Here is a 23,661-nt window from a genome sequence, read left to right as displayed (position 1 = left end):
CGGTGCTCCAGGGCCCTCGGGTGGCCTGGGGTTGGGGCCTGGCTTGAGGCCCAGCTCTGCCACTTGCTTACAGGCCGAGGACCTTGGGCAAGTCACGGGTTGTTCCTGAATCTCTTCCTGCTCCTGACAATGGAGACTTTGCACATTATAAAGAACCATGCAAATGAAGGCCAGAGAGTAGTACATTCAAAGTCTGGTTCTGAAAAAAGCCCCTCATGAGGCTAATGAAAGAATAAAAAGAGCAAAAACATACAAGATTGGACAGAAGAGAAAGACGATCACAGATTTTTTAAAAGAGTAATGATGTGGCAACAAACTTGAAAACCTGGAGGAAATGGATAAAAACCAAGCAAAACACAAATTACTAGAAGAAGTTGTAGAAAATAGGCCAATCTCCAGCTAAGCATCTGGAAAGCTGGTTAAAGTTTGGACGGGGGAGAGGCCCTGTGCTGAGCGCTGCGTTGCAGGCGCCGTTAGCCGTTGCCAGAGCTCCCGAGGGCACGTGGCCCCGGGTCATGCTGCGAGGCCGGCAAGAAGAGCCCCGGGCACCCAAGTGACAGGTGCAGGTTTACGAGGCTCTGACAACGGTGCTTCATGCTAACAGTGAAGAGCAAACGCGGCAGTGTAACACACGACCCATTTGTCACACCAGCGAGTTTATTCCAGATGCCTCTGTACCAGCCCAATGCACCACGCCTACACGGAAAATATTCTGGTTGTACCAGCTGAAACCGAAAGGAAATGTAATAACACAACTCGTGAAAGTTAAAATCATAATAGAAATTACCTCCATATGATGAAGTCAGGAAATATTCAAAATGGCAATCCCAAGGCCGTTTCCATTAAAATCAGAAACAAGAATGCTTAATGGACAAAGTAGTGAACCTATTAGATACAGAGGACAGACCGACAGCTGCCGGAGGGGAGGGAGTGGAGTGAAAAAGGTGAAGGAATTAAGCAAAAATCAACCATTCATAGACACAGACAACAGCCTGGTGATTACAGAGGGAAGGGGGGGAAGGGAGGTAGGAGGAGTTAAAGGGGATAAAGGGTGATGGAAGGAGACTTGACTTGGGGTGGTGAACACACAGTACAATACACAGATGATGCATTGCAGAATTATACACCTGAAACCTATATAATTTTATTAACCAATACGACCCCAATAAATTCAGTAAAAATGAAAACAACAAAAACACAAGAATGCTGATATTGTTATTTAACATTGTCCTGGATGTGATAAACAAGAAAATAAAATAATAATCATGTAAAAAAAAAACACAGAGAAGACTATATTTTGGTGGACTTAGAAAACCTAAGAGACTCTAATTTTTTAAAAAGCTACTAGAATTAGTAAGTTAATTTAGCAAGGTGTCAATAAATGTACTCCTCAAAAACACCATTAGCTTTACTCCATGCTAACAGTAATAAAATATATTACCCATATAAAGAATGTAAATATCTCATTAGTAATTTTATATTATTTTTTTTAAATATATTTTATTGACTTTTTACAGAGAGGAAAGGAGAGGGACAGAGAGCTAGAAACATCGATGAGAGAGAAACATCGACCAGCTGCCTCTTGCACACCCCCTACCGGGGATGTGCCGCAACCAATGTACATGCCCTTGACCGGAATCGAACCTGGGACCTTTCAGTCCGCAGACCGACGCTCTATCCACTGAGCCAAACCGGTTTCGGCAATTTTATATTATTTTTATGTTGAATGATAATATTTTAGATATATTAGGTAAAATAAAATTTTATTATTAACATAAATTTCACCTGTTTCTTCTTTCTTTTATTACTGTGGCCACCTGAAAATTTAAAATTCTATTTGTGGCTTACATTATTTTTCTATTGGACACTTCTGCTTTTGAGAGAGAAGCAGAGAAATTGCCTTCCAAAACCTTTAGTATGACCTTGAGGCGCCCACTTGGTGCTGCCCCCCAGAACAGGCAGCTCTCCTGGGTCACTGGGCTGTAGCCACACTGAGCTGGGAGGGCCTGCCGCCCATCGAGCTGAGCCCCACTCAGCCCCAACCCTCACCTGCTCCGGCAGCTGAATGCCACTCCCCAGTCTTCATTGTCGTGGTAACTGTCCCCCCTCCAAGACGCCTGTCCTCCTCTGAAAGAGGAGTGATGAGCGCCTACCTTGCACACTCACATGGCATCATGCCCAGGGGTCCTGAAGCTGAGCAGTGTGATGAATGCCGTGATGCTGGCATGGGCACAGCTAAGAACCAGTGGTCTGGCGAAGGGAGGGACGAAGGGAAGGGTCCGATGTCAGCGGCCAGACCATGGAGTTAGGGCCTTTCTTTTCAGGCATTAGGAGGTGACTGTGTGTTTTAAAAATTGGCATAACATTGTTATATTGTAAATCAGCGAGCTGAACATAAGACGCCGTAATAAGCCAAATTAATTAGTAATTAGGAGTCTTTATTACGCCGGCGGGCTCAGAGGTATATTGTTTCCAGAGCCTGAGCAAAAACATGGAGGAAGCTTTCCCTTTTTATATATTTCCAGTCCTTTGTCTCCCAAATATGGGATTTTACTTCCGGATCTTTCGTGGGCTTTGCAAAAAAGTCCATGTGCTGGGTTGGGGCCATGAGACCATATCTCAAGGCCTGGCCTGGCGCCAGCATGGATAACTCTGTCTGGGGCATGGTTTATGGCCTCTCTAAAATGGGAGTAGTCTTATTTTCCCTATTATTTAAGCAAGCATGTTTATAGAAGCCAAGAATAACCAAGTTAAAATTTCAACAGCAGTTTTTACAAAATAGAGGTTACTGGAACAAGATGGCCTATGTTTCAACATGATTTCCTTTTTAGAAAAAAAATGTCACCTTGGCCCAGTGTGGAGTAGCAACTGGAGAGGGAAGACAGCCTGGTCTCCACTAGGGAGGCACTGGCTGGAGGTCTGGGCTAAAGGGACAGTGGCCTGGGACACGGCATCATGAGGGGCTCAAGCCCTGGGAACCGGAGGCGGGTCGGGGCCAGCAGGGAGCTAGGAGCAGGCCTTGAGGCAGAGCCTGGGGACAGCAGCATTTAAGGGGAGAGCAGAGGAAGGGGTGGTGCAGGAGACCCAAAGGCAGCGGGAACCAGGAAGCAGTGAGCCGGTGGGAAAGGGAAGAGGGGTGTGGGGGCGGGGGAAGACCCAGCATGTGCCCTGAGCACTGAAGGCTGGTGCCTTCCCGCCCTTATTCACGGCCCCCATAGCCTGTGAGCTGAGCACATACTGTCCCCTTATTCCAGAGGTGGCACCGGGGCTCACGGAGGCTCAGGAAGTTGCCCCGGGTCCCACAGGTAGTAAGCGATGTAGCTGGGATGGGAAACAAAGCCCCCTGAGCCACCTGCTCTCCCCCAAGATCCTCCCAGGATTCAAAAGTCCCTATTTAAGAAATCCAATCAGAAAGAGTGTATGCACCCCAATGTTCATAGCAGCACAATTTGTAATAGCTAAGACTGGAAACAGCCCAAGTGCCCATCAGTAGATGAGTGGATAAAAAGCTGTGGTACATTTACACCAGGGAATACTATGCAGCAGTAAAGAAGAAGGACCTCTTACCCTTTGGGACAGCATGGAGGGACCTGGAGAGTATTATGCTAAGGGAAATAAGCCAGTCAGAGAAAGACAAGTATCACATGATCTCACTTATATGTGGAATCTAATAATTAACAAAATAAACTGATAAATAAATAGAGCCAGAGATACAGAAGCATAGAACAAGTATGGAATCTCAGAGGGAAGGCAAGGGGGGGGGGGCGGGGGAGGGGGAAGAGATCAATCAAAGAACTTGTGTGCACATACGGTATGCCTAACTCATGGACACTGACAATAGGGTGGTGAAGGCCTCGGGCAGGAGCGAGCTAGAAGGCGTCAATGGGGAATAAAAGGGAATATGGAATATTTTCAACAATGAAGATTTAATTTTAAAAAGTAATCCAGATTCCTCTGGAATTTCCTGCGTGGTCGGGCTTTCCCGGAGCTATGGTTTGGAATGAAAGATGAAGCGTATTTTCTCTCTTCTATGCACCAGCTCAATCAAGTCCCAGGAGATGAAAACCCCATTTTCTTACCTTCGGATGCGAAATATGACTGGCTTCTGGCCAAAATCTGGGTGCGGTCCAGTGACTTCCACATCCACCAGACCATCACCCACCTCCTGCGCACACACCTGGTGTCTGAAGTGTTTGGCATCGCCATGTACCGCCAGCTGCCCGCCGTGCACCCCATTTTTAAGGTACAGCAAGCTACTGCCTTACGGGGCAGGAGAAGCGGAGGAGAGTTTCTGGATGTGGATGGGCAGGAGGGAGGGAGGGTCACTGACTTCCTCACAGGCCTGGCTTGGAGGCCAGCAGACAGGGATCCTGGAGATGTGTTCTGGGGGCGGTAATGTGTGCTGAGCGCCTGCTGGTCCCTGAGGACTCGGACCTGGGGCCTGACAAAGCAGTGGCCCGGCAGTGAGGCCACATTTGAAGAGGCAAATGAGATCAGCATGACCCTAGTCTGAGGCCAAGTGGCAGCCCCACCACTGCCCCTCTGTCCCTGTCAGCACTGACTGTTAAGGTGGCTGCAGGCTAAGAATATTCCCACCTGCCTCAGTTTCCCCATCTGTAAAACAAAGATCAAATAGTGCACCCACCTCATAGGGTCATTGTCAACATTAAAATAGTTAACACATTTACAGCTTAAAACTGCCTGACGCAGAGAAGAGCTCCACACACGCTTCAGACATTTCCACCTTCATCGTTATCTCCATCACTGAGCTCACCTTCATCATTATCCCCATCACTGAGCTCACCTTCATCATTATCCCCATCACTGAGCTCACCTTCATCGTTATCCCCATCACTGAGCTCACCTTCATCATTATCCCCATCACTGAGCTCACCTTCATCATTATCCCCATCACTGAGCTCACCTTCATCATTATCCCCATCACTGATCATCACCTTCATCATTATCCCCATCACTGAGCTCACCTTCATCATTATCCCCATCACTGAGCTCACCTTCATCATTATCCCCATCACTGAGCTCACCTTCATCATTATCCCCATCACTGAGCTCACCTTCATCATTATCCCCATCACTGAGCTCACCTTCATCATTATCCCCATCACTGAGCTCACCTTCATCATTATCCCCATCACTGAGCTCACCTTCATCATTATCCCCATCACTGAGCTCACCTTCATCATTATCCCCATCACTGAGCATCACCTTCATCATTATCCCCATCACTGAGCTCACCTTCATCATTATCTCCATCACTGAGCTCACCTTCATCATTATCCCCATCACTGAGCTCACCTTCATCATTATCCCCATCACTGAGCTCACCTTCATCATTATCCCCATCACTGATCATCACCTTCATCATTATCTCCATCACTGAGCTCACCTTCATCATTATCTCCATCACTGAGCTCACCTTCATCATTATCTCCATCACTGAGCTCACCTTCATCATTATCCCCATCACTGAGCTCACCTTCATCATTATCTCCATCACTGAGCTCACCTTCATCATTATCACCATCACTGAGCTCACCTTCATCATTATCCCCATCACGGAGCTCACCTTCATCATTATGCCCATCACTGAGCTCACCTTCATCATTATCCCCATCACTGAGCTCACCTTCATCATTATCCCCATCACTGAGCTCACCTTCATCATTATCCCCATCACTGAGCTCACCTTCATCATTATCCCCATCACTGAGCACCACCTTCATCATTATCTCCATCACTGAGCTCACCTTCATCATTATGCCCATCACTGAGCACCACCTTCATCATTCTCTCCATCACTGAGCACCACCTTCATCATTATCTCCATCACTGAGCTCACCTTCATCATTATCCCCATCACTGAGCTCACCTTCATCATTATCCCCATCACTGAGCTCACCTTCATCATTATCTCCATCACTGAGCTCACCTTCATCATTATCTCCATCACTGAGCTCACCTTCATCATTATCCCCATCACTGAGCTCACCATCATTATCCCCATCACTGAGCTCACCTTCATCATTATCCCCATCACTGAGCTCACCTTCATCATTATCCCCATCACTGAGCTCACCTTCATCATTATCCCCATCACTGAGCTCACCTTCATCATTATCCCCATCACTGAGCACCACCTTCATCATTATCCCCATCACTGAGCACCACCTTCATCATTATCCCCATCACTGAGCACCACCTTCATCATTATCGCCATCACTGAGCACCACCTTCATCATTATCTCCATCACTGAGCTCACCTTCATCATTATCCCCATCACTGAGCTCACCTTCATCATTATCCCCATCACTGAGCACCACCTTCATCATTATCCCCATCACTGAGCTCACCTTCATCATTATCTCCATCACTGAGCTCACCTTCATCATTATCCCCATCACTGAGCTCACCTTCATCATTATCCCCATCACTGAGCTCACCTTCATCATTATCCCCATCACGGAGCTCACCTTCATCATTATCCCCATCACTGAGCTCACCTTCATCATTATCCCCATCACTGAGCTCACCTTCATCATTATCCCCATCACTGAGCACCACCTTCATCATTATCCCCATCACTGAGCTCACCTTCATCATTATCCCCATCACTGAGCTCACCTTCATCATTATCCCCATCACTGAGCACCACCTTCATCATTATCTCCATCACTGAGCTCACCTTCATCATTATCTCCATCACTGAGCTCACCTTCATCATTATCCCCATCACTGAGCTCACCTTCATCATTATCCCCACCACTGAGCTCACCTTCATCATTATCCCCATCACTGAGCTCACCTTCATCATTATCCCCATCACTGAGCTCACCTTCATCATTATCCCCATCACTGAGCTCACCTTCATCATTATCCCCATCACTGAGCTCACCTTCATCATTATCCCCATCACTGAGCTCACCTTCATCATTATCTCCATCACTGAGCTCACCTTCATCATTATCCCCATCACTGAGCTCACCTTCATCATTATCCCCATCACTGAGCTCACTTTCATCATTATCCCCATCACTGAGCTCACCTTCATCATTATCCCCATCACTGAGCACCACCTTCATCATTATCCCCATCACTGAGCATCACCTTCATCATTATCCCCATCACTGAGCACCACCTTCATCATTATCCCCATCACTGAGCTCACCTTCATCATTATCTCCATCACTGAGCTCACCTTCATCATTATCCCCATCACTGAGCTCACCTTCATCATTATCCCCATCACTGAGCACCACCTTCATCATTATCGCCATCACTGAGCACCACCTTCATCATTATCTCCATCACTGAGCTCACCTTCATCATTATCCCCATCACTGAGCATCTCCGCTGCATCAGGCAGCCGCAGCTTTTCTGCGGTGAAGGCCAGGGTGCCCATAGCACTTCCTCCCGAAGCCCTCCTGTCACCCTCCACAGTGGACTGGACTGGGGTGACGAGGATCCCTGGGGTCTCCAGAGGGGTGCAGGCCTGGCCAGGGGCCCTGCCCGGCCTCCTCTGATGCTTCCTCTGCTCCCCCGCCAGCTCCTGGTGGCGCATGTGCGGTTCACCATCGCCATCAACACCAAGGCCCGGGAGCAGCTCATCTGCGAGTTCGGCCTCTTTGACAAGGTGGGCGTTTCCCTCCCGCCCCACACAGGGCAGACCCCAGGCTGGTGGGCAGCCACTTCTCCAAACCCGCACAGATTTCCCCTCAGGAGGCCAGGCTCGTAGGCCCCAAAGGGGTGGAGGTTGGAGGCTGGAGGCGGGCAGAGAGGACTCCCAGGTTCTGTGCCAGTCTCGGCTCCTTCTATCTGGCATGGGCGAGCTCTCCCTTTCTGAGTGCATTGCCTGGACCACCAGGTCTTCCTCCCGTGTGTCTCCCTGTCCCCTTTCCACCCTCCCCTCCCCATCTCTGGCAAGTGGGTGCAGACCCTGCCTCCCCGAACCCACTCCTCTCCTCTTATGCACTAGGGACCTGCATCCCCCTCCCACCCTCTGCCCTTTCCGGCCATCAGCGCTCCCAGCCCATTTTCCTCCTCAGTGGCGTCTTGGTCCCTATTGGTCCCTTACATTCTCCCAGACAGCACCTCACTCTGTTTTGACCCCCCCACACACACCTCCCATGGCCTTACCAAGCGCAGATTCTCTCCTCCCTCTCCTCCACCTGCAGCCTCACCCTTGACCTCCCTCCTTCCCACCTCCCATTAGTGAGCTACCAGATGGTCCCTAAGGTTGAGCCACTGTTTGGGTTGCAAAATCCAAAATCCAAGTCAAACCAGCAGAAGCTGGAAAAGAGAGGTACTGCCTCATACACCTGGACATGTAGGGGTGCGGGAGCCTCCGATCGAAATGGACAGTGGCCCTGAGTCCCCAGGCCCAAGCACACTGGCTCCACTCCCCACCTCTTCCAGCTGTGCTGGCCTCACTCTCCCGCAAGGGCTGCCCGTGGCAGGGGCTGGGACCATCACTGTGAGCAACACGCTCATGCTTCCACGCAGTGACCACATGGCACGGCGACAACTCTGATCAGTCCCACTTGGGTCAAACCACCCCTGGGGACCCATGTCAGGCACCCGGCACCTGAGCCCTCCTTGGGAGATTCTGTGGCCCTCTTCCCAGCCCCGTGTGTGTGTGTGTGTGTGTGTGTGTGTGTGTGTGTGTGTGTGTACACACGTGTGCATGCCTGAAAACACGTGTACCTCAATCTCAGCCGCTGGGAGGAGAGCGATCCCCCCGGAAGGCCTCTCCCTCCCTGCCCTGAGCACAGCACAGCCCTCCACAGCTTGTGCAGGTCCTGGGGCTGGTTTCTGCCCCTTCTCTCAGCCACAGATTGGTCACTGAGAGCACTCCTTGGATCTGGGCAGCCTGTGTCCCCATCTGCCAGCTGTCCCTGCTGCCCTCCTGGGGTGGGAGCCGGCTCCTCCCTCTGCAGCTGCCGCCAGGTCCCCACACACCCGTCCATCAACCCCTTGCACTCAAAGTCTCCCCCCCAAAGCCTCTTCACTCGCTGCCCTGGCTTCTCTGAGTTAAACATCCCTCCCACCCAGTCTCACAGGCCGTGGCTTTGGCCCTCTGCATGCCTGGCCACTGCTCCGCTGAGCACAGTTACTCCGGGTGCTCTGGAGCCGGAAGCTGGAGAGGGGTTGCCGGCCTCAGCTCACAGCACTCTCTCTTCCTCCCGCTCAAGGCCAATGCCACAGGGGGCGGTGGGCACGTGCAGATGGTGCAGAAGGCCATGCAGGAGCTGACCTACACCTCCCTGTGCTTTCCTGAGGCCATCAAGGCCCGGGGCATGGACAGCAAGAAGGATATTCCCTACTACTTCTACCGGGACGACGGGCTCCTGGTGTGGGAAGCCATCAAGGCGTGAGTGCATGCTGGGCTCTGGGACCACACTGTGTGGCTGGAGGGGGGCCATGGAGGAGGAGGGGATCCTGGAGGTGGAGGAGGAGGGGGCCCTGGAGGAAGAAGGGGGCCTTGGAGGAGGAGGGGGGCCCTGGAGGAGGAGGGGGCCCTGGAGGAGGAGGGGGCCCTGGAGGAGGAGGAGGTCCTGGAGGAGTAGGGGGTCCTGGAGGAGGAGGAGGAGGTCCTGGAGGAGGAGGAGGTCCTGGAGGAGGAGGGGGTCCTGGAGGAGGAGGAGGAGGTCCTGGAGGAGGAGGGGGTCCTGGAGGAGGAGGAGGGGGACCTGGAGGAGGAGGAGGTCCTGGAGGAGGAGGGGGCCCTGGAGGAGGAGGAGGAGGTCCTGGAGGAGGAGGAGGTCCTGGAGGAGGAGGGGGTCCTAAAGGAGGAGGGGGTCCTGGAGGAGGAGGAGGAGGCCCTGGAGGAGGAGGAGGTCCTGGAGGAGGAGGGGGGGGGTCCTGGAGGAGGAGGAGGAGGTCCTGGAGGAGGAGGAGGTCCTGGAGGAGGGGGGGGGGCCTGGAGGAGGAGGAGGAGGTCCTGGAGGAGGAATTGGTCCTGGAGGAGGAGCGTGTATCCTGGGGGAGGGGGGGCCTTGGAGAAGGAAGAGGGCCCTGGAGGAGGAGGGGTGGCCTTGGAGGAGGAGGAGGGGGTCCTGGAGGAGGAGTGGGCGTGGGCAGGATTGACCTAGCCAGGGCCTGCACGCTGACTCAGGGACCAGGGACTGGCTTTGCTGTCAGGGCACTGATGGAGGAAGGGGTATGCGGGAGATGGGTGACCCTAATGTCCTGGACAGAGAGGGGTAAGTGACTGGTTCATGATGGGGTCCTGCCATGGGGCCCGGGCCAGCTCTGCAGCCTCCTAGCTGGGCCCCTTCCCCTGAGCCAGGTTCACGGCCGACGTGGTGGGCATCTACTACGAGAGTGACCAGGTGGTGGCGGAGGACCCGGAGCTGCAGGCCTTCGTGAAGGACGTGTACGTGTACGGCATGCGGGGCAGGAAGGCCTCAGGTAGGGACCCTCCCGGCTCTCCCCAGTCCTCCTCCCTGCTCCTCCCTGCACCTCCGCGTGTCCTTGGGCAACACTGGCCGTGCCATTCACCTTAGCACCTGGTGCTGAGGCCACAGTCCCCAAGACCCCAGGATGCCTCATGGGGACACTTCAGGGGCTTTCTGTGACCCTGACAGCCTGGGTCAGAAACATCGGGACACTAGACAAGCCGGTCCCTCCAGCCCTGGTGTGGGGGACCCCAGGGAAGGCTGTGGGGGGGAACAGGAGGGGTCTGCTGGCTGCGTGTCCCTCCTGGGAGGTGGGGCCTTAGTGGGCCCGTGGCTCCGCCTCAGGTTTCCCCAAGTCCATCAAGACCAGGGAGAAGCTGTCCGAGTACCTGACGGTGGTGATCTTCACGGCCTCCGCCCAGCACGCAGCAGTGAACTTCGGCCAGGTGCGCGAGGGCAGGGCCAGCCCTCTGGGAGGGAAATTGCCAAGGTCACCTTGACCTTGACTGCTACTGACCTGCAGGCTCCCAAACAGCCAGCCAGCCAGTCGGCTAGAGGAAGCCAGGTGGACCTCAGGTGGCCTCGGGGCCGAATCTGTGTTCCCACTCAGGGTTCTGCCCGCTTGGCGGAGGGCCCCAGCGGGCACAGCCGCGGCGAGGGGGCTGCAGCCTGGCTGCCGGGCCCTGTTGGCGTGGGTGGGTGCACAGGTGGGAGGCGGAAGACATGGGTGGCAGCGGCTGCATTGCCTGTCTGTGGCTCTCCCTGCAGTACGACTGGTGCTCCTGGATCCCCAACGCCCCCCCAACCATGCGGGCCCCGCCGCCCACGACAAAGGGGGTGGTCACCATTGAGCAGATCGTGGACACGCTGCCAGACCGAGGCCGCTCCTGCTGGCACCTGGGTGCCGTGTGGGCGCTGAGCCAGTTCCAGGAAAATGAGGTGAGGCCGTGCGCCCCTGCTGGCGGGCAGGCTGCCCCGGGTGCACCCACTCCTCAACTGCGGGGCTTTGTGACTCAGCCTCAGGGCGGCTCCCTGCCCTCCTGGATCCTCAGCTTCCAGGCGGAAGTGGCCCATGAGGTCCTCAGGCCTGAGGCATGAGGGAGCTGGGCGGCTGGGCAGACAGCGTGGAGGACTCTGTGCCACTGGTGACCTTCCCCGCAAAGCCACCCCCCCCCCCCCGCCCCCAGCTGCAGACAAAGCTCTCCTGTGTGGGTTTCTCATGCCCAGAGGCAACAACTCAGTTTCCTGGGTCTCCCCGACATGGCCGTGCACGTACACCTCCCTCCCTTAGCCTAGACCCAAAGCGGGGGACTCGGCAGACACAACCCCGGGCACTGGCTGGGTGCTGCACAGGGTGACTGCCAGGCCCAGGCCCCTGGGCGGTTACTTCGGGGCATTTGCTATGTGTTGGTCCCTTGCTAACGTCTATGGATACGTGTCTTTGCACGTGTTCAATGGGATCAGAGGAGACACTCCTAACAGGGGAACTTCTTGGTCAAAAAATGTTGAGACTGAGCTGCCCTCCACAGACTAAATCCAAAACCCATCAACCGCCAGAGAGGCTTCTCCCACCCTTTCCAGCTTTAACAGTCCAATTGTGTGTTTTTACTATGTCCAGTTCTCATCTGTGTGCGTGTGCAGTTGAGCACACCATTGGCAGGGGAGGGGGCCAGCGCTGGCCCCTCTGCTCCTGCTGCCTGGAGCCAAGACGGGCAGGTGGGGTGCTGGGCAGCACAGGCAGGTGGGACTCCGCGGCGGTGCTGGGACCAACAGCCTCCACACAGACCTGCACCGCGCATGTCCTTATAGCCACCCGGAGCAGGGCAGTGATGTCTGCCTTCTGTCCAACCCCACCCCCTCCCCGAGGCTTCCTCAGGGAAAGCCGGGTGGGAGGTGGCATTCGGGGTCTCAGCATTCTCTGCAGCGGGCAGAGGACGGCTCCCAAGGGATGCTGTCCATGCGTGGGACAGGTCTGTCGATTAGCATCGCTGCATTGCAGCGTAACCTGTCTGTCTGTCTGTCCGGCTCTCAGCTGTTCCTGGGCATGTACCCGGAGGAGCATTTCATTGAGAAACCGGTAAAGGAGGCCATGACCCGATTCCGCAAGAACCTCGACGTTGTCGTCAGCGCGATCGCTGAGCGCAACAAGAACAAGAAGCTGCCCTATTACTACTTGTCTCCAGACCGGATTCCCAACAGCGTTGCCATCTGAGCATCTCACTCCAGGTGGCCGCCGGCTCCAGGTGTTGTTCGGCACCCAGACTCCAGCCTGCTCAGCTGGAGAGGCTCCCGAGGCGGCCACGGGGCAGGCCTCCCGGCATCGCTCCCAAGCCCACCAGGATTCCTGGGAATTTGCCCTCAGCCCCCAGGCTCACTGGCTTCACACCAAAGGCTGCCCAGTGGGCCACAGGATCGCTAAGCTTCGGTGCACATTCCTTTCTTATTCTTCCGTCTTGAGTGAAGCCCATACTCTGATCAACGTGGCAACACTGCAGGGACCCCTCCTACACAGAGTGAGGTGGTGTGGCCCTCTGCCCTGCACCTCGCTCAGACCTCTGCACCAGCCAATCGGATGACTGCTAGGTGCTTCTTGTTGGAGACATGGAGTGACTATTTTCTGCTCTATTTATGCTTAGTTCCATTTCTTGCGTGTAACACATGCCCAGGTAAAGAAGTGGTTGTCATAAAAATAAAATGCATTTAAAACAGGTTTGCTTCCATGTGCTACATGCCAACCAACTCAGACATTTTACTCCCCCCCACCACCCCCCCACCCACCCCCCAACACACACAAAAGCTATAATCACTGTGATTCCATCTAGGCCAGGAGTGGGGAACCTTTTTTCTGCCAAGGGCCATTTGGATATTTCTAACATCATTCGAAGGCCATACAAAGTTACCAACTTAAAGATGGGCCCGCTATATTTGATCAAACATGTAATTAACCCACCCCCAATGCCTTGGCAAGACCAGACCAAATGATCTTCCATGGGCTGGATGTCCCCCCGTCCCACTCCCCCGATCTAGGCAAACCCTCCCAACCAAACCCAAGCAGAATAAATACAAAGTAAGCCATACTTCAGAGTCAAACTCTTCAAAACCAGAGTTAAAAAGAAAATCTTGAAAGCAGTGACACAAACAACATGCAATGGAATATTTTTAATTACAGGTGGACTTTTCATCAGAAGACAATGGAACAGCATTTTTAAAGCATTAAAAGAAAACAATCACCCACACAGAATTCTGTAGCCAGCAAAAATATCCTTCAAATATGAAAATAAGATAAAGTTTCAGGTAAATAAAACTAAGAGAATCTGTGGCCAGCAGATCTCTACTACAAGAAATGCTAAAGGAAATTCTACAGGCTGAAGGGAAATGACACTTGATGGAAACTCAGATCCTCAGGAAGGATGGGAGAGGATCAGAAATGGTAAATATTGCCGAAACCGGTTTGGCTCAGTGGATAGAGCGTCGCCCTGCGGACTCAAGGGTCCCAGGTTCGATTCCGGTCAAGGGCATGTACCTTGGTTGCGGGCACATCCCCAGTAGGGGGTGTGTAAGAGGCAGCTGATCGATGTTTCTAACTCTCTATCCCTCTCTCTTCTTCTCTGTAAAAAATCAATAAAATATATTTTTAAAAAATGAAATGGTAAATACTTATTAAATTAAAAGACTTTCCTACTCTTAATTCTGTTAAAATATATATGACATTTTAAAGCAAATACATAGCATTTGTATTTGCTTTAAAGGTTTTGCAGGCTATCTACAATTTGTTGCATTTTTTAAAGCAACCCTTTAGAAATGCTATGTATTTGCTTCCCATCCAAACATCATACATATAAAGATAGCATAAAAGACAATGGGTATTAAATGGACTTTTTCATTGACATGGTTTCTACATTTTATATCAACTGGCCCAATATTAATTCTAAGTAACTGGCAAAATTTTAAGTGGGTATATTATGATCACTAAAAATAATATATAACTAAAAACCAATAGGTGGTATTCTAAACTATGTAAATAATGAAAAAAAGCATGAAAAGAGGAATAAAGAAATAAAAACAGAGGGGACAAACAGAAATCAAATTATAAAATAGTAGACATAGAATCAACCATATCAATAATTACATCCAATGTTAATGGACTAAAAACTCCTACACAAAGGCAGAGATTATTGGAATAGATTTTTAAAAATCAGCACCCACTGCAGTACCAGCCTTCTCTACATTAACCTGATGCCCATGCATGGGCTGGCTCACATGTAAGAGCGTTTTTGGGGCAGGAAGCAGGACGGTATACCGAGCAGCAGTTCCCCCACAGGAAATGCCATCTCCAAAGTAACTGATGAGCCAGTGATGGGCTTCCTTAACCCAACTCTGAGAACCCACTTCTCCCCTTGCCCTCCTGAAGGGCATCATATCTGGCTTCACAGGGTAACAACCAAGCTGCAACTCGCGGCAGAGTCTCTGTATGAAGAGACAAGGTCCTGTGCTCACTTGGATCAGCACGTGCTTTCCACTGCGGAGGCAAGAGAGAACCCGAGGGGCCACCCAGGGGTTCCTTGCCATCAGCGAAGAGATGGTTTGTGTTTTCTCCACTCATGAACAGAGAAGGCCACTCACGTCATGGACTTCCCATCCAAACAGATTGTTGTCCAGGGCAGATGTGTTGACCCATATATTTTCTAGGTCCCAAGAGGCACTGGAAATACTGAGGAAACACCAGAAGGTTCAAAGCCCCGTTTAAAGGGCTCCTGTTATGTTCACCCTGACAAAGCTCAGCTGTAGGTAACACCAGGGCTGTAGTGATGCCTCACCCATTTCAAGTTAAATCAGCTCCACGTATGTGATTGAAACCAATGATACTAGTGCCTTTGTCCAGAATCTAAGACAGATTTTTCCCACATCTTAGATTGTTTACCCTGCTAGCTAAATAAATAACATTAAAAGCAATACCCAGCAACATGCTATATACAGGAGACACTTTCAATATATAGCAGGGTCAGCAAAATTTTTTCTATACATATTTTAGGTTTTGCAGGCTATCTACAATTTGTTGCATTTTTTAAAGCAACCCTTTAGAAATGCAAAACACATTGATGGCTCAAGGGCCTTACTGAATGAGGCCGAGGCTGGATGTGGCCAGTGGCTGCAGTGTGACAGCCCCTTGGACAAAGAGACAGGCAGTGTTTGTGAGTGGCAAGTAAGCACGTGACAAGATGCACGACAGATGATCAACACAGTTAGTTGTTAGGAAAGGACACATTAAACGCACAATGCAATGCGACGACACATCTGCAGGAGGGCTAAAGTCCTTGTGTGTCGTGTTGGTGGCTGGCAACCCAAGCATATGATTATGGATTAATCATTCAGGATATAATGATCCACCTGTTTTGGAAAACACGTGTTTGGTTTCTGATAAAACTAAGCATACCCCTACCCTTTCTGAACCAGCATTCCATTCCTAGGTATTTACCCAAGAGAAATGAAGACACATATTCACAAAAATATTCTTAGCAGTTCTACTCATAGTAGCCAAAAACTGTAAACTGAAGTATCCAGCAATAAGAAAATGGATGAAGTGATTGGTTTATACATACAATGGCCTATCAATCAACAATAAAAGGGAATGAGCTAACATACAATAGCATGGATGAAACTCAAAAGCAATGTGCTAGCAGAAAAAACTCTTATACAAAGGTGTATGTACTGTATGACTCCATTAAAATTAAGCTCTAGGGTAAGCTAAACCCAAGAAATCAGAGCCATGTTTGCTTGGGAGGAATGGGACGGGGTGGACTGAAAAGGGCCATCAGAATTCTCATGACTGAGATAATGTTCTGTACGTTGATAGCAGTTTGGGTTACATAGGTGCATACATTTGTCAAAACTCATCAAATGCTGTCTGAAGATCTGTGCATTTTCCTCTGTAAATCTACCTAAGAACAAAAAGAACCATAAACCAACATTGAATTCTAGGTAACAATATGCAGACTGGAGTGGTTGTGGTGAAGTGTACTTATAGCTGCAATCTACTCTGAAATGCAAGAAAAAAGTTGATGAGTAGGTAGAGTGGTGCATAGATGGGCTATGCAGTCAAGCATATATAACGTTAACTGCAGAACCTAGGGCATATGCATCCTCACTGTACAGTTATTCAAACTTTTATATTTCAAACTAGAGGCCTGGTGCACAAAATTCTTGCACATGTAGGGTCCCTAGGCCTGGCCGGCGATCAGGGCCGATTGGGGCCTTCCGGCTGCTGGCTGGGGCCTCCCTTCATTCCGGGCCACCCCCTGGTGGTCAGTGTACTTCATAGCGAGCGATCGAACTCCCAGTTGAACTCCCAAGGGGACACTTTGCATATTAGTCTTTTATATACATATAGATTACTCATAATAAAATGTTGGAAAAAACTCATGAATTGTACTTCTTTTCCACTTATATAAAAGCAGAGTGTTAATGTTCTTACATCATAAAAGGCACCCGTGTTCAATATAAAATACAAATAAAAATCCAAGCAAAATGGTCAAGGCATGGAAATTGACATCAGCAGAAATGAGCAGTATACAAAAGATGCTCAATGTCATTTATCTGGGAAATGCAAAGCAAAACATCAGTGATATATGAGGGAATCATTTTTGTAACCATTTAAAAAATTCCCACATATTGCAATGTCAGGAAAGAAACTCATAGTTTCACAGTGGAAAGATAAGGGAATAATTTTGGGGATCAGTTTTACACCTTAACATGCCTCCATCCTGTTTTTCTACATATAGGAATTTATTTTCAGAACTACCCACACACCCCCAAGTATACAAAGTTAATGTCAAGGGTGTGGATTTCTGCCTTGTTTCTTAAGCAACCTAAAATCTATAGCAATAAGGATTTAGTTGACTAGTTTAATTTAGTGAACTTAATTCTGCATTAGTTAAAAAGAATAATGTAGATACAGATGTTCTGACATAAAAATATTAAACTGGTTAAGTGAAAAAAGTGAGCTGCAAAGTTATATGTCATATGATCTCAATAGGCACACACATCCTATATAATAAAAGCCTAATATGCAAATAAACTGAATGGTAGAACGACAAGTTGCTATGATGTGCACTGACCACCAGAGGGCAGACGCTCAATGCAGGAGCTGCCTCCAGCCCGCAGGCCCCAGGCCAGCCAAGGCAGGTGCCAGCGGGTTCCCCCTCCCCCGATTGCCCCACCAGTTGCCCCGCAGAGAGAGACAACCTGTAGCAGCGGCAGAGGGCGGGGCCAGCAAGTGGGTGGCGCCAAACCAGCCAAGGCGAGTGCCAGCGGCGGCCTCCCAATTGCCCCACTGGTTGTCCCATAGATCGGCCCTGATTGCTGGCCAGGCCTAGGGACCCTACCCATGCACGAATTTTTTGCATCTGGCCTCTAGTTTTATATAAATTTCAGATTGTTAAAAATAGGTGACACCTCCACTGCCCATGTCTCCGCCCCTGCTGGGCCCTGTCTGCAGCCCACCTCCCAGCATGCCCTGCTGAGGGCCTTTCCCTGGGGAAGGGCTGGGTTTGATCTTCTGTTTCATCATGTTGACATGACTTCCCCTCCCTCTTAAAGGCCAGCCATCCAATCATCTGTCAGCTCTATTTTCGTTCCAGGGTTCATCCTCCTCCCACCAGCCGATGCTACCAAGCAAGGGCCCATGGGCTCGCCGCTGGTGGCCCAGAAAGCCGAGAACCGAGGCACCAGGCTGTCCCCAAGAAGAGGGCTCATTTGTCAGGCAGCCAGCACGCAGACCAGAGCGAAGCTCAACCAGTCTGCTCCCTGCCGAGGTCGGGGCTGAGTTTTTAGGGTTAGGGGACAAGCGGGCATATGAAGGCGCTGGCGGCAGGTTGGCCAGCTTTGGAACTAGGTCGGTGATGGGAAGATAGGGTAGGTCTCCTGCACGGGGGGCCTCCTGTGCAACCGACACCTTGCTCGGAGTCTGGTGCTGGAGCTCTAGTCGTGCCTGGTCCTCTGGCTCCGTGGGAAGGGGCACCTGGCTCCGGGTCTTCCTGAGCAGGGATGGCACATGACTGTCTCTAAAATAACACAAAAGTTGCATTAATTTCCAACCTGCTAGAAGCGTGCTGTCACGGACACCATGCAGTGCGGAGCAGTGGGTGCGCCTGGGCGATGTGAGCTGGGCCCCAGTGCCCGCTGACCTCCCCTGCACCAGCTGCTGGACTTCCAGCCTCCAGGAAGGAGCAGGAGGGGATCCTCTGAAGAGGGCAATGCGAAGACTTACCAGCACTGCCTTTACGCCTACAGCCCCCTCAGGGCCCAGCGGGATGGTCAGCCCGTCCACAGATGAGAACTCCGCTGCTCAGCAAAAGCCCAGGGCAGGCGCTGCACACACACACACACACACACACACCCATGCCTCCAGGTGACCCTGCACCCAAGCACCTTCCATTCCCAACAGAAAATGTGGGGGACAGGGCTCTGAGAAAACAGATACTGGTCAGGTAGCTACTTACTCAGCCCAGTATGGGGGTTCAGAATGAGCCACATACCTCAGTGCTAGGCTGTTTATTTTAAGCTAAAGGCAATTTTAGCTTCAGGCTCAAGAGAAACTTACCCCTCCCTTAACTACCTCGAACTAGCATGTCAAACATGCGGCCCACTGGCCTCGAGTTTGACATGCTTGACCTAGAAGAACTGGAACGAGGGGCCTTGAATTAGAGACTACCCTTTGGACCTGTCTAGAGGGCAGGACCAACTTCACTAAGCATCTGCTCTTCTTATCATCTTGCCATGACCCTTATACCCCACTTCCTTCTGTCTCTGAGCCTCCCTTGCATGTGTCTCTGTCTCTCATGTATGTCGTTCCCATGCGTGTGCGTGTATTGAGGTTATTTTCTCCTGCACACCTGTCTCACGTCTACGTGTTGTCAGACCAGCCGGAAGAGCCGGGAGAGTAGAGGACAGCTTGCTCCTCCCCCACAGCAGCACTGCCCTGGCCTCCACCTCTGACTGACTTCCTCCATCTCAATGGGGGACGAGCCCTGAGACCCCCTCCCCCAGTCCCTTGGGCCTGGGCCTTGCAGGACTGAGTCACAGGGTGGGAGGAGATCCTTGGGCCAGAGGAGCCCTCAGCGACTCCTGACTCGGAGCAGTGCCCTCTCTGGGCCTGACTCGTGGCCAACGCAGGGTCAGCCTGCAGTGGCTGCTGCCAGTGTTGGGGAGTGTGGACGGGAAGCAGAGACCTTTGAAAATCAAATAAAAGCTATGGGCGTTCCCCGAGGAGCGTGCTGGGCACTCAGTCCTCAGGGCCCACACCTCCTGGCTGAGGAGAGCCCTGGAGCAGTGTTCCCAGGTGACTGGATTTCATGGATCAGAGGAGTTTGGAAAGGAAGTCTGGAGAGACATTTGGGTGATTAACTCTTTGTTAGTTTGAACCAACAGTCACTAACTGCTGGGGGTCTTGTCCAGCATCTAGAAGGGTTCAGGAATCTGGAGAAGGGCTGTGGTAAATTAATAAAGAGTCCAGAGACGAAACATAATTTTGGAAGGCATTTTGGGGAGCCAGAGGAGACTTAGCTAAAGGAACCAAGTCCTCCTGTCTCTCTGGACCCAGAGCTTTTTATTTACACAAATTGCCCTGAAGCAGATATACATATCAAAGGGTAAGGTTTGGTATACAGTAAGATTATCAGGTTTGGGAGAAACTGCCTTCGGCTGTTCAGGTGTTTGGCCAGCAGGAGGCAATAGCATGTAGTTTGAAATGCCCTTAGCTGTCTGGCAGCAAGCAATCATTTATGCATCCTTTCCAGGTTTGGGGAAATGCCCTCGGCCATTTCCAACAGGCAATAACATGTGATTTTCCAGCCCTTGCTGAAGGCTCAAGGTCCACCAACCTTTTGATGAACTTATTGCATTTATGACCTGCTGGAATTAGCTTCCGGCAACTAACCAACCAATCCACTAAAGCACCTACCCCCACCAAGAGCTTCCGTCTACTGTCACCATCAGTTCAGAACAGGACAGTTTACATGGGAAAAGGCGGACAAGGGTATGGACTAGTCCACTCTTTCTCTCACACTAACTGTGTTGCCTTTTCCCGTCTCCTTGAGCCCCTGGAGACTGTACTGCATCAGCACCAGGACCACAGCCAGACCAGCTCTTCTCTAGGTGTAACCGGACAACCAATGGGTCTGCAGTTAAGCAGAGACAGAGTTGAATCATATATGAGCGTTTATTCCAATCCTGCTGGCCGTACGGGAGAGCAGCAGGTCATCCACAAAAATCTGCTCCGCCCTCTACCATAAGCCAGCTGCTGATATTGGGTAGAAGGACTAAGATCACATGGGGAAGTAGGCAAAAGGTATGCCAAATGGGCAGTTTACAGGTAATGCAGGCTGGAGATTTGCAAAGGCCTGTGGGTATGCAAAGGGCTGGGAGTCTTAAAAGGGCTGGCGATATGCAAAAGGCTGGGGGGTCTTCAAAGGGCTGGAGGCTGTGGTTTCTGCAACAAGGCTGTTAATCTTTCTACATACTAGGCAGCTCCCGGATGGGGAGGGTGGGTTGCATTTCCAGGTGAGCTCCCAGTTCCTGCATACAGCTCCCCTTCAGGTTAGAATGTACCTTCTTCAATCAGAACAAAACAATCCCGGTTAACAGCATAAATACTATTTCTTAAAATTCTAGCTGGTCCCCAATATTCTATTTCTGCCCCTGTCATGGGGACAGCCTGACACTGCCTCACCTAGAGGGTGGGAGGTGGTTCAGGGTCCAGAGCGGAGCCCATACGCGGCTCCGTGAACCGCTGGATTCCCACCCCAACCCGGTGTGCAGGGGGTAGAGGTCAGGCCAGTGGGGTCAGGACTCTGTGCCTCTCATTGCATTTCAGCTCCAGAGAGCAGCAGGGGGACGCAGGCTCTGCCGTCCTGGAGGAGCTGCCAGCTCGGGAAGGCATGTTCTTCCTCTGCCCCTTCCCTCAACTCTTTCCCAGGAACTTCTGAGGCGGGGGGAGTGACAGGCCCTGGAGGGACCCATGGCACCTCTGACGGGGGCTGTGACCAACTCTAGGGGCGCCATGCACAGACCACACGTTTTCTATAAAGGGCCATGCACGTAAGTATTTCAGGCTTTGCAGGCCAGATCTGTCCCAACTATTCACCTTTGCCATTAGAGCAGGAAATCAGCAGAATACAATGTGTAAATGAATGGACTTGGCTGTGAGCCTCTAAGTTTACAAAACAGAAGGCGGGCCTGTGACTGGTCCCCACCAGGACACAGAGGACTGAGAGTGCCTAGAGGGGGCGGCAGCGGCCCTACACCCCACCACTGGGTCAGGTCTGAAGCCTGCGGGCAGCAAGGCCCCAGCTGGAGCTTCTTCAGCCAAACTCACGGGATTCACCCAATCCCCAAAGTAGAGGCTCCTCCCAGGCAGCCCACCTCACCTTCTTCCTGAGGCCGCCTCCTCTCAGCGCCGCCTCCTCTCCCTGCTCCTGACCACAGCGGAGCACAAGCTCAGGGCACGTCCATTCCCTGCCTCCTCCAAGCGCACACCTGAGCGGGTCTGGCGGCTCTGCTGGCTCTGCTGCGGCCCGTGCTCCTCTGGAAGACCCCGGTCCGGGGACCTCCTCTCGGCAGAAGGAAGACACTTGGCCAAGTGGCCTCCTCGGTCCCGAGTCTCCTGGGAGCCCACCGTGGTGCCCTTGTGGACGAATTCTCCCGGCTCCCTGGGGTACAGTACGCCCAGGGCAGCTTCCCCCCCCTTTCACCTCAGGCACACAGGTAAGCCTGAGCGCAAAGCTGTGCCTTCCCCAGACTGGAGGACTGGGGCGCTGCCATCAGCCAGGGATGCAGCCCGGCTAAGCTGCCGCCAGTGATCCCGCTGCCACCCCCCCCCCCATTCCCCCGCTCTCCATCTCTTACTCGCTGGCCTGAGGTTTAGTAACTGTTCCAACAATAATGCTGGTTAAGCAACTGGCTGCCCCAAGGGTCCTGCTGCCACGCACCCTGATCTGAGTCCGCTCCTCAGGGTGGTGAGTTCAGGTGCAGCCTGGATGTTTCACACAAGCACCCCTGTGTGAACTGCCTGTCTGCACCCCACGCCCCGGGAACCCAGCCCACCCAGCTGAGCACCAGCACCTGGGGAGGGGCCTCCCTCGCTGGGACAGGTGAGGAGGATTCCCTCAGAGGGGCGTGACTTCCGCCCCTGATGTGCAAGCCAGAGGATCCCCGGCTCCAGCAGGAAAACACTTACATGGCCACACTTTTAAAGAAATGTTTTATTGCTGCATTTAGACACCCCCGTGGACAGCACAAACGAGCCCCGCAGAGAATTATTCAAGTGGTAATACTGAGAAACCGCGAGCACACACAGATACAAAACTCCCCAAGTGCCTTTTAGAAACTGCCGCACGTGCCAGTGTACATTTGGTTTTTACTAACAGTCAACGTTCTAGAAACACGGCATCTAAATAGGTGGTGAGCTGTTTAGGTCTTCCCTGGGCTAGAGATGGAAGCTGCCTATTTTAAATCAGACCCAAAGGGTAACTATTTCAAACGTGATTGCATCAGGCCAGTTCCCCGGCATCATGGGTGCCTGCCCTGCGGCGCCCAGGCCTCCCGGCCGGCAGCGACCCACCAGGCCCAGGAGCTCCAACCCCGTCAGGCGTTGCCCGAGGCGCGAAGTGGCCCACTGCCTGCTGCCTGCACACCTGTAGCCAGGAAGGGTGCACCTGAGGTTTGAAAATTAGACCCATACGGTTGAAAAAAGTGGATTGTAACAAACAAACAAACAAAAAAGTGGGAGAGAGGCCTGGAATAGGAAGAGACCTTTTACAGTTTTTAGAAAATTCTTAAAACCCAAATTACTGCTGGCAGCGGAAGAAGTCGGGACCCCTTGAGTTGTGCTGTAACTTTGGGGGAATAAAGGCCACATCAGGGAAGGCTGGCTGGTGACTCCTGAGGGCCGTTCCATCTCCTGGCCAGGCCCACCGGTCCCAGCCCTCGTGGCTCCGAGACCTGCAAGCTCACCTCATTTCTATACGGTTCAGCCAAATGCCCCCTCCCAGTAAAGCCAGGTGCAAATGAGGGGAAGCCAGGGATTAACCCCCGAAGTATTTACCAGTAGAGGGCACGTGAGAGACTAAAGGGAACACCTGGCAGCTCCGCTGTCCCCACTAGATGGCAGCACAGCACAAGCTGCCAGGGCTGCGTGCCTCCCTTCGGCGGGGAGGAGCAGAGCTGGGGCCGAGAAGGGGCAAAGGCTCA

General features: G+C 51.9%; 1 protein-coding gene across 1 annotated transcript in view; it reads left to right on the top strand.

Moving 5' to 3' along the window:
* The window catches only part of ALOX5 (arachidonate 5-lipoxygenase), a 53,742-nt gene extending 40,617 nt beyond the window's left edge, over positions 1-13,125 (top strand). Inside the window, exons 8-14 of the mRNA XM_008149098.3 lie at positions 4,040-4,243; positions 7,566-7,652; positions 9,211-9,389; positions 10,308-10,429; positions 10,762-10,862; positions 11,185-11,355; positions 12,449-13,125. Of these exons, the coding sequence (XP_008147320.2) occupies positions 4,040-4,243; positions 7,566-7,652; positions 9,211-9,389; positions 10,308-10,429; positions 10,762-10,862; positions 11,185-11,355; positions 12,449-12,628 (1,044 nt within the window). The 3' untranslated portion in view covers positions 12,629-13,125. The remainder of the gene's footprint in view (positions 1-4,039; positions 4,244-7,565; positions 7,653-9,210; positions 9,390-10,307; positions 10,430-10,761; positions 10,863-11,184; positions 11,356-12,448) is intronic.
* Positions 13,126-23,661: the final 10,536 nt, after the last annotated feature.

Source organism: Eptesicus fuscus, chromosome 17, assembly GCF_027574615.1.
Source record: "Eptesicus fuscus isolate TK198812 chromosome 17, DD_ASM_mEF_20220401, whole genome shotgun sequence".
Lineage (NCBI taxonomy): Eukaryota > Metazoa > Chordata > Mammalia > Chiroptera > Vespertilionidae > Eptesicus > Eptesicus fuscus.
This window is presented reverse-complemented; position numbering and strand designations above follow the sequence as displayed.